The sequence below is a fragment of the Oreochromis niloticus genome, linkage group LG5, assembly GCF_001858045.2.
Source record: "Oreochromis niloticus isolate F11D_XX linkage group LG5, O_niloticus_UMD_NMBU, whole genome shotgun sequence".
In the NCBI taxonomy this organism is placed as follows: Eukaryota; Metazoa; Chordata; class Actinopteri; order Cichliformes; family Cichlidae; genus Oreochromis; species Oreochromis niloticus.
In genome coordinates, this window is record NC_031970.2 from 38,517,738 (window position 1) to 38,527,614 (window position 9,877).

At 44.4% G+C, this 9,877-nt stretch overlaps 1 protein-coding gene across 1 annotated transcript; it reads right to left on the reverse strand.

Annotated features, from left to right (window-relative positions):
* Nucleotides 1-201: 201 nt before the first annotated feature.
* On the reverse strand, nucleotides 202-9,115 carry si:ch211-117k10.3 (Krueppel-like factor 15). Its single transcript, XM_013272131.3, has 3 exons — nucleotides 8,919-9,115; nucleotides 5,170-6,329; nucleotides 202-2,963 (listed from the first exon to the last, which is right to left on the reverse strand). Exons 2-3 carry the CDS (start codon nucleotides 6,270-6,272, stop codon nucleotides 2,795-2,797), a joined length of 1,272 nt encoding a protein of 423 aa, XP_013127585.2. The 5' UTR covers nucleotides 6,273-6,329; nucleotides 8,919-9,115; the 3' UTR covers nucleotides 202-2,794.
* Between the last annotated feature and the right edge of the window lie 762 nt (nucleotides 9,116-9,877).

Consider the following 9,877-nt stretch of genomic DNA (forward strand, 5'->3'; position numbering starts at 1 on the left):
ATGAGGACATTGCCATGTTTAATATTATGTACAGTACAGATCAAATTTTAGCAAAAATTATTTATTTTCGCATGGACACCGGACACAAAGTGAAATTACCATTCATTTTGACATGTGATTCTGGCCAAAGGGTAAAATAAAGTCAAACTTGTTTCCTATTTAGTTATTTTTTGTCTTCAACAAGAACATAAAAAGTCTCACTTAGCGCCAGTACATAGATATATCAGACTATTCATGAAAGCTAGGACCCAAAACAAAAACCCCAACAAGCTAAAAGACAGCTCCAAATAGCCCCTTAGCTTTTTTTAAGAAACCTTTGTTTCCCACAGTGGATTCGAAACTATCACTAAGAACAGTACTCAAGATTTCTGGTTTCCATCTGTACACAGATATTTCACACTATAAGCTTGTTAAAAAAAGGCTGAGTGTGAATAAAAATACTTTCACACCATTTCTATACTTGTTATTTTCTCACATGCTGGTACATTGTCACTGTAAACCTCGTAGCAAATGCTGATCTATGTCTGCCTAACAAGCGTTACTGGAATAACAACATAGCAAAAGGATTAGTGTTTTTCTTTTTTTTTAAATTTTATTTCTGCAAATAGGAAAATAGCATATCTGGTATTCAAAAAAACCAAACAAACAAAAACAAAACAAAAAGAAAATATCGCCTGTGCTCAGGCATCACACAGAAAGAGAGAATTGGATGATGATGATTAGGGAATACAGGTCTGGATGTAGGTCAGTAGAAGCAGCCTGGGGAGGCTCAGACACAAAGACAGCACTGGTTCAGACAGATAAACACGTCTGCCCGTCTGTTTCTACGCTACAGAGCATGGCTGCTTGGAAAGAATGAAACCTAGGGTATCCAGAATGCTAAGAATCACAGATATAAGAACGATTGCTGTGTAAATGTCTGTGCGCTGCTACGCGCATAAGTGCTCTATTTTTGCGCTTATCCATAAGCACCAGTGTTGCTCGAGCTAAGGTTAAGACTGCCGGTAGCCTGCAGTTTGTAGTAGTAAGTGCCTGTTCAACAGAGATAATCCAGCTATGTGAGGCGTTACGCTTGTAATTACAGCCTATTTTGTGAAGCACCGGTAGGTTAACAAGCACCACAATGTTGAGATCAAATAACACACTGTAATACCAACCGCCACGGGCAGTTGAACCTTCCTTACAAAAATTGCTTCACTATTTTTTTTTGCATTTTGCTGTTCCAGTGCATTTTATGGAACTGCCATAAGAGCAGGAGTGTTTTCTGACTGTTTCTCACTTTTCACTAGCACAAGTGCACTTGAGACCAGCAGACTCAGCTTTAATGGTTTATGTGAACGGGTAGAGCGGGACTCCAAATCCCAGAGTATAATCAGTCCGACATTCCACAGACTGATCGCGCTACAATCAAACTCACACAACAGACTGAAAACCTCTCCAGGAACACCACTGAATAGCTTAATGCGCTGATTGAAAATCCTCGGATTTCAAAACAAACAAACATCTATATAAAGGCTACAAGCTGTACATGTGTGTCCTTAATATTCAGTACACATTATATTGAATATGCTAATACAAATGATTGGATAGATGTTAGCTGCCTTTCCAGCTATTCATACTATTAGCTTTTCTTGCTGCTATAACAAAAAAAATAAACGTTTACAGTAAGTGCTACTGTAAATTAAAAAAAGAGCAAAGTTTCACATCACTGTTGCACCTTATAGGCCCATAACTACTTTGTGTGTGTGTGCGTGTATGTTTTTTAAGCCACATCAATGGGCTGCACAATGATTTCCAGAGAACAAAGAGCTTATAAACCGTATAAACGAAGGTGTCGTTTTCATCCTCCCACAGAGGGCCAGAACAGGGATTTCTGGTTTGGCAACCCTGTGTTCAGAGTCACAGTTAAATAAGAGCAGTCATATGATAACAGCAGGCTCAACAGAGGTTTTGTGAGATGGACAAAGGCATCGATAAAGAGATTAGGACATACTGGGACTGAGAAAAGGCATACAGGTCCAAAGCATTTTGGATCACGACTGGATGAATGCAATCAAGGCCAGGGGTGTGGTCCAGAAAACAGTGAGTTTTGCTCAACTTGGCCAAATTATCAGGGACACCACCAGTTCAATACGACTGAACTATCTCTGCCGTGAGGAGCCTCGGCATCACTTTGAAAGTACTTTCAGAAGAATTCAGAAATCGGTAGTGGGTTTCCGAACTCTCTCGCGCGTGTCACGTTAACGATTAGAACACATAAGTGCAACAACGGAAGCTTCATCTGAACCATTTGAACCCTGAAGTTTACCTTTGAGGAAGCAAATTGATTGCAAAAGTAGAAAAAAAGATTCTATAATTACAGATGCTCCCATTACTGGTTAGCACTCTACTTCCCACAGCACCTGGCAGCTTGGTAACTGGAGCAGTGGGGCACGCAGTGGTTACAAGAGGGGCCCTTATAAGAATGTCTGCTGCTCTGCATTCTGCGTGTGCAAAGGCCAGGAAATCCACTTTGAGCTGACTTTTTCCTGAGGTGGCTGCTAGCTCGGTACAATATGAGCAGCTCACAAGGAGCACTGAAAGTAAAACGGAGGGGAGGAAGAGACGGGACAGAAACTTTGAAGTGAAACGGCAGCCAACTCCCGAGATTCTTCTGAAAGTCCAGCTCGTAAAGCACCAAAAATCCTGAGGAGGCCCGGACCCTCACCGTGCTGCCCAAGTCGAAACTGGGCAAGGCGGGCAAGGCAGGTGTGGGTGGGTGGATGCTGGGCAGGGGTCAGGTCAGCTCAGGGTATCACACGGTGGCTCTGATAATCCTGCTGGGCCTGGAGCTGCGGTGGACCTTAGTGTGTTTGGAGAGGTGGTCGCTGCGGGCAAACTTCTTCTCACACAGTGAGCACTCGTAAGGCTTGACGCCCGAGTGAGAGCGGCGGTGACGAGACAGTTCGTCAGAGCGGGAGAACCTGGAGACACAAAAGCAGAGGGGTGATGTTATTCACAGCTTGAAGGAGGTTTAAAGACATGCACACCAGCTAACATATCCATTAATCGGGACATACCAAATCCCTTCCCCCCAATGATGGATAAGATTACACAAATTAATATTGGATTTATTATATGAATCAAATCCATTCTCATGTTTTGCAGTTAAAGATGAGATATTTGTAGAACTTCTCCCAGCAGATCTCCTGTGTGGGAGGTACAGTAAAGGTTCAGGAACTTCTGGGGCCGAGCGTGCTGATTGGCCAAATGTTTTTGTGCTTTTGTAAGTTGTTTTTTTTTTTTTTTTTTTTAAAAACCTGCAGGTCATGTTTACCATTTACAGAGTAAAAGTGGGAACTCTGGCATAAAGAGAAGGATTTATCTTGTAATTCCTCACAGTCTGTCATTTAGCCCTGTAACAGAGAGAGTAGAACAGCTAACTTTCTGAAGTGACTATTATCTTCACAGAGCTTCAAACCGCAGTGGGAACTTAGATAAGGAGTTAAAACAAGTCTCAGTCCCTTTGGAAGTCCCTGACATCAATCCTCAAAACTAAAAGGCATTAAAAGTCTTTAATGACACAAACGTAAGCTGGCAATGGGTAACAGGAGACTGAGAGGCTGAAATCAATGTTTAGCAGATGAAAATGAGAAAATGATCATATGAAACAGTTTCAGCACGCTCAGTTACAAATGATTCTTTATTAATATGAAGCACTCCATTGCGTTAACAGCCCTGGAAAAATCTGATTGTTTACCTCATCAATCATTTAAGGCACCACCTCAGCAGCTGAGGAAAGCCTTGTGCGGACACTGTAGCAGAGGCTCAAACACCCATCTCTCTTCATATCAGTGAGACCATCCGGGGAGACCAACGTTTTATGTTTAATAACTACCATCCCAGTCTCATTGGTGATCATCATCACATCTCAGCTCACCTCACAGGTACTTTTAAACCACTTTTGCCCCGCCCTAAAACACACAATATCATAATAATGTATGTATGTTCCCTATCTTACAGTTAACTGAACGCCGAATGGTGACCTTACAACTGCGTTCACCGTGCGCATGCTTGTTGATGTTTCATGCGCATGTGGCACGTTCATCTATTTTGTGGATGTTCTACGTTCGTTACGCTACGTGTTTAACGGTTTTTATCTTCGACAAAATAAGCCAGTGTAAATATGCTTAAAAGTGCAGCAGAGCAGGCGACATCAACATGAAGATAAGATCACGAAAGCTGGGTGAGCATAATCATATCATGAGACACTTTCTGAAGCAACCTGCTGGGTATTAAATCCTCAATATCTATTTGATTATTTATGTTATTCATATTATTTTGATGTATTCCTAATTTCAAATAGTTTTTTTGTTCATAATAAATTTGTTATATTTTTACTAAACTACACGCAGGTCTTTGCTAGCCTTTTAGATTTCTTCATCAAGACACTAATGATGAATGTAATAAAAATAAATAATCTAACATCATGTCTTTTTGAAGAATACTTGAATCTCATAAACTCATGAGCTAAACGTTTACCAAGGCCACAGATCAAGTGTCAATTTGCTGTAGGCTTCGATATAATCGGACTTCTTTTTGCAGCCAGAGGTGCTGCCCCCTACTGACTGTTAGAAGGAAAGCAGGTTTTAGCCACCTCAATACTGGCTTCACTTCCCAGAACTGGAAGCTTCACACGTCTTTTACATAAACTGTTTTTACATGAAGGTATTCATATAACTTATGTGCAAAATTTTGTCAATTGACAAAAATAGCTTTGACAATTGACTGCTGATTACCATCAAACCTTCGGAGCCAAAGGAAAAAAAACTAGACAAAAAGCACTTCTGGACACAAAGCTTAATGGGTTGTTAACCAGGAAGATGCTTGTGTAAACATGTAAAGCATAACCGAGATGGAAACTGAAATTCTTTGTTGCTATGAAAGTATTCTGTGGATGCATAACAAACCCCTGTGAATAAAGGAGCAGCTGAAATTGTTTATTCTTCGTCCATTTCCTCATATTATAATAAACGTACTGTGGCGTGTTTGTGCAGGGTCTGTTGCTCTAACTAGTCTTGCTGGATCAAGCCATCTGCTTAATCAGTGCCAACAATCAATCATGGGGAAAAACCCCTAAAACCTCATCTTAACTGTTAAACCTGCTACAGCCTCCATCATGTTCCGTACCTCCATCCACACTCGGGCCAGCTACACGTGTAGGGTTTCTCTCCTGTGTGACGGCGGAAGTGAGCTTTCAGGTGGCTGCTTTTGGTGTACATCTTCCCACAGCCTGGGTGGGAGCACTTGTGGACCCTTTCAGTAGGTGGCACCCTCGTCATTCGAGGAGCCATTGCTTTTAGCACACCACCTCCATGGCCCCCGACCCCAGTCAAGCCTGTGATTTCCAGAGTCCTCATAGTGATTGGCAGAGGGGCGATCTTTACATACTTCTGGTCAGTTGACTTGTTATCACCACTGTTTAGTGATAACAGAGTGGTGTGCGTGGAGGGCACCTGGGGAGCCAGCAGGGTTACATTTTGTCCTGTAGCACCTTGAAGCCCCATGACCACATGGGTGAGCAAAATCCCACTTTGGGCCCCCGGAGGAGAGCCTGCTGGATTCTGGGCCTGGGCCAACGGAAGAGGCTGGAGTTGGAGCACCAAAGGAGCACCCAGGAGCACCGGTGGGGACAAGGTGGGTGGTGAGGGGTTAACTTGGGCACAAGAAGGGTCAGCTGGAATGGGGCTATTTCTCCCGCCTTGAGTGGCATCTGAGCTAGACGTGCATTGGGAGGCATCAGTCTTTGGATCATTGATAGTCTCTGAGGAAGCAACCGGGGGAGCGGAGTCAGGTGGAGGGTCAGCGGAGCTGCATGGTTGAGGGGAGGCCTCCTCCTTTGGAGCAACCATCCCGTCTTTGACTATTTCCATCTTTTCCCTCAAAAACTCTTCGATGTCCTCCAAGGTTGGGGAGAAAGGGGAACAGGGGTGGAACGAGAATTCAGGCAACTTAGGCTCCTGACTGGCAGCTTCCCCTTCTCCCAGTTCTCCCAAGAAAATATGGAGATGCTTTTCTCCATCTTCATCCTCCTCCTCTTCTTCATCTTCCTCATCCTCTCCTGGGCTGGAGCTGTGCAGAACCTCCACTTCCCTGGCTTCTGGACTGTTGCAGGAGGCCGAACTGCCCCCCTGGCTGCGGTCTCCGTCCCCGAGGTCAAGGGAGAAGAGGCTGCTGCTGTCCCTGAACAGGTCATTCTCCAAACTCAGCATTCTGCTGCTGAGAGACACCATTGAACACTGCAGAAGGGATGTAGAGGAAACTCGATCCAGAAGAGGAGACACAAAGACCTGCAAAGGCAGCAGTGAGACCAGATTTTATTACCCAACAGAAAGTAAAACGTCAGGAGGGCCCGAGGACCTCAATGACTCGATTATTGACTTTAAAATAAATATAGTTGATGCATTTGGCAACAAAAAACATTTTTCTCCTTAATATTCAAGTTAAAGTTCTATTCTAAACTCTGATTATGTCAGACGGTTAAAACTAATACTGGATCACAGAAAAAGAAATGAGCAAATACTCTAATGATGCACTGAATTAGACATAGACTCATATATCAGTCAACCAGATCACACACATATCTGTATAAACGTACCAGGTGGTCCAATATCGATCATAATTTAGAAAATCATATGCAGGGTAGTTGGGGTAATGGCATCATTTAAAATTTCTCTTTTAATACTGGATACCCATACATATAACAAATTTTGGCAGATGAGTGCACGGCATCCTCTCAGTCACACTGTTGTGAAACTCTTCATGCATAGCAGCATATTAGGAGCCTGGCGGACAGCTGGGTCTAAGCCCCACCCCCCCACCCCACTGAGCCAATACACTGTTACAGTTTACCGATCTATCTTATTAGCAGTTTTTAGACATATAAGAGGCTTGAAAAATTTCTGTGGTGATATTTTATGACTTTATACTTTTTCAAAAATGTCCTGGGGATGAGCTGAATGATTTACTGCTGCACGCAAACGAGGTTAAACATGATTCGGTGCTCTCCCGCTGGTACATGCATACTTTCTGGGCAGTTTATTTCCTGCTTCTGTGAAGAGAAAAGTAAGAATGTACGAGCAGGAGTGTGAGAATTCCTTTGCGGTGCAATGCAGAGTCTACTCCCAGTTAGTGTAAGTCTCTGGTCCTCACTTTGATAAATAAATACTCGGGAGCACTAATATAATGTTAAACAAGTCAGGTACTAAACGTGGACTCTGACACAGGGCCTTTGTGCAGCACACTGCTACAGCATCAGGGCATAACATCTGACTGTCATTGTACTTCAGCAAGGTTACCACCTTTCAACTACGGTATGTGAGAATGTGGGGACCCCAGCAGAGGAGAGGGGGATTGTTAGTCATTTGGGTTGAAACGGCCCTTTAAATAGAGGTGCTGCTGTACATTTACAGTATTACTAAGTATCAATACCAAATTTTCAGACAGTTGATTGCTCATAAAAGTGTTTTATTTATTCAATGAATTCCACACACTGGAAATCCTGTTCCTGTGTGAGGATAACTCATCTAACCACAGCAGCTTATGACACAACTAAAACATTTTTATTGTCACCGGGCTATTTCCTGCCCAGTTATTTTAGTGACTAACAAACATGTCTGTTTATACTGCTTAGAATAATCCATCTAAGGCTACATGTTGCATTTTAGCTATATTTTTTTATTTACAAGCATGCCAATAATAAATCACAATAAACCTGTGGCTCCACTCTGTCGCCTTGGAGATGCACATATAGATCGTATGGAGATCCAACAGCTGGAAGCAAAAGGGCCGGCTTCTAGGGGTGCCACCAATGGGGGTCCTGGGGGGGCACTGGCCACCCCCGCAAAGTTTGCTGGTCTCCCCAGTGGCCTCCCATTACAAGACTGTCCTATGTTGGTAATTCTAATAAACGTGACCACAAGAGAGAGGTGAGCACACCTTCTCATTTGATTTTCAGATGTACCTATTTTCAGTGATATCGACTTTAATAGCAGGAAATTAACTAGGCATAGAATTCTTCCCTTTTTCCCCATATTTAGTAACCTATATTTGACAACAGCATAATAAAATTGGAAATTATGTTTTTGGTGTGCCACCCCAATATTTTTAGTGGCCCCCATATGGCCACCCCTATGAAAAATTCTGGCGGCGCCTCTGCTGTCGAACCAGGATTCACATGTACTCAGGACTCTGCTTTAATGCTATACCACAGGTGCGCTGTAACCACAGGCTGGCTTTTATTTTTTAAAGTCATTTCCTAAGCTGCAGTACATTTGACCTCTCACGTCCATCGCAGTGTTGGTGCTGAAACACAGAAAAAGCCTGATGTGAACACTAAACAGTGTAAGAAATAGCAACCCTTTCTAGAGTTATGCAACAAGTGCTGGGACCCCAAAACGCGTCAGGACGCAGATTTAATCCGACGGAGGGCCCCCGGGAGTGCGTTTACGTCCCCTCACATGTCCGCAGCCCCTATGTTTAAAGCCAGCTTCCTGATCAAACAGTAGCACAATAACCCCATGTGCTTATGTAAAGGCTGTTTGTGGGTGCTGTCAGAGGGCACATGTGGCAGCAGGGCCTCACTGCTCGCGCAGAGCACGGCCGCTCGCGCAGGGTAAACACGGGCCGCACAGACGCACCCACAAACACGCGAGAGAGCGCGAGCGTCCGATCACCGAGAGAGAAAAGACGGAAAACCCCACGGCCCGACTGTCTGAGAAACGAGCGAGCGCTCCTCCGACAGCATGGCAGTCCAACTGTGCCCACTCAGACATCCACGAGCCTCAAGTTCGCCTGGGTCATAAAAACTGCTCTATTTATACTCCTCGGTCTTTCCGGAGGAGTCGAGCGGCGCGATCCCGGCGGCTGCTTCGACCTACCGTGCTTCGGAGAGGGGAGAGTGTTCGCGGAGGAGGCGCAGTCCACGGCTCTCCGTGTTTCGCCTTTATTTCTCGTCTCCGTCGTGTTATTGTCGTCGCGCACTCGCATCCCGTCTTTGCCACGGGTCCATGTTGGCATTTCTTTTCCCAGCGTCACGTGACGGCATCGCTGCACAACTCGGAGGCACGGGTCCCTTTCCGCGCCTGTGATTGGACCAGCGCCGCGGAGGCTCGCCCAAAAGGAACGCGCTGATTGGCTGCCGCTCAATAAATTCTGACTACCATGTGTTGTTAGAGGGGAAGCTGTGCTGTTTTAACAGGATGCACCGTGGCCAGCAGATGTGCGGGGAAGGAGGTGGAAGTGGGGGTGACGGAAACACCGTCTTGTCGGTGTATCCGTCACCCCCAAGATTGACCTGCGCCGTCAGAGCAACCTGCAGTTACTGCTAGAGATAAAGCTGCCGTGGAAGCACCGCTACCCAGTTGTCTGATTTCCGTGAAGCGTTCACGCAGAGAAATCCGACTTTTCTTCACATTTTAGAGTTAAGCAGAACGTTTTTTCACTTCTAGGTGTAGTTTTAGGTGTAGGGAGGCACACAGAGCACAATATCTGTTTATATCAAATAGCACAACATCCACCCATAACATGGACAGATGGATGGAACAGACATGCATGTGGACAGTTGGATGAAACCTGTGCAGGAACCAGAAGAACCTGCAGACTCAACACTCAGAGGCTCCAGCCTACCAGAAGATTCAAATCCTCCAGTTGTGAGGCAACAGTGCTCTGAATCACGTGATCGTGATTTACTCCACCTATGAATCTTTTTAGGTAAACTTGACTATCCCCTCCACACACCATTGGTCCAGAGCAAAAGGAAGAAAGAGCCCGATATTAGAAGTTTCTTTTTAATTTTTCAATATTAAAAATTAAACACAATTTTTTAGGTTTAGAAGGG

What these genes read in the sequence shown, in the direction of transcription:
- si:ch211-117k10.3 (XM_013272131.3), bottom strand. Translation starts at nt 6,272, where the DNA reads ATGGTGTCTCTCAGCAGCAGAATGCTGAGTTTGGAGAATGACCTGTTC. An exon ending in TGGCCCGAGTGTGGATGGAG is followed by an intron (nt 2,964 to 5,169) that starts GTACGGAACATG and finishes TTGTGTCTCCAG; the next exon opens with GTTCTCCCGCTCTGACGAAC.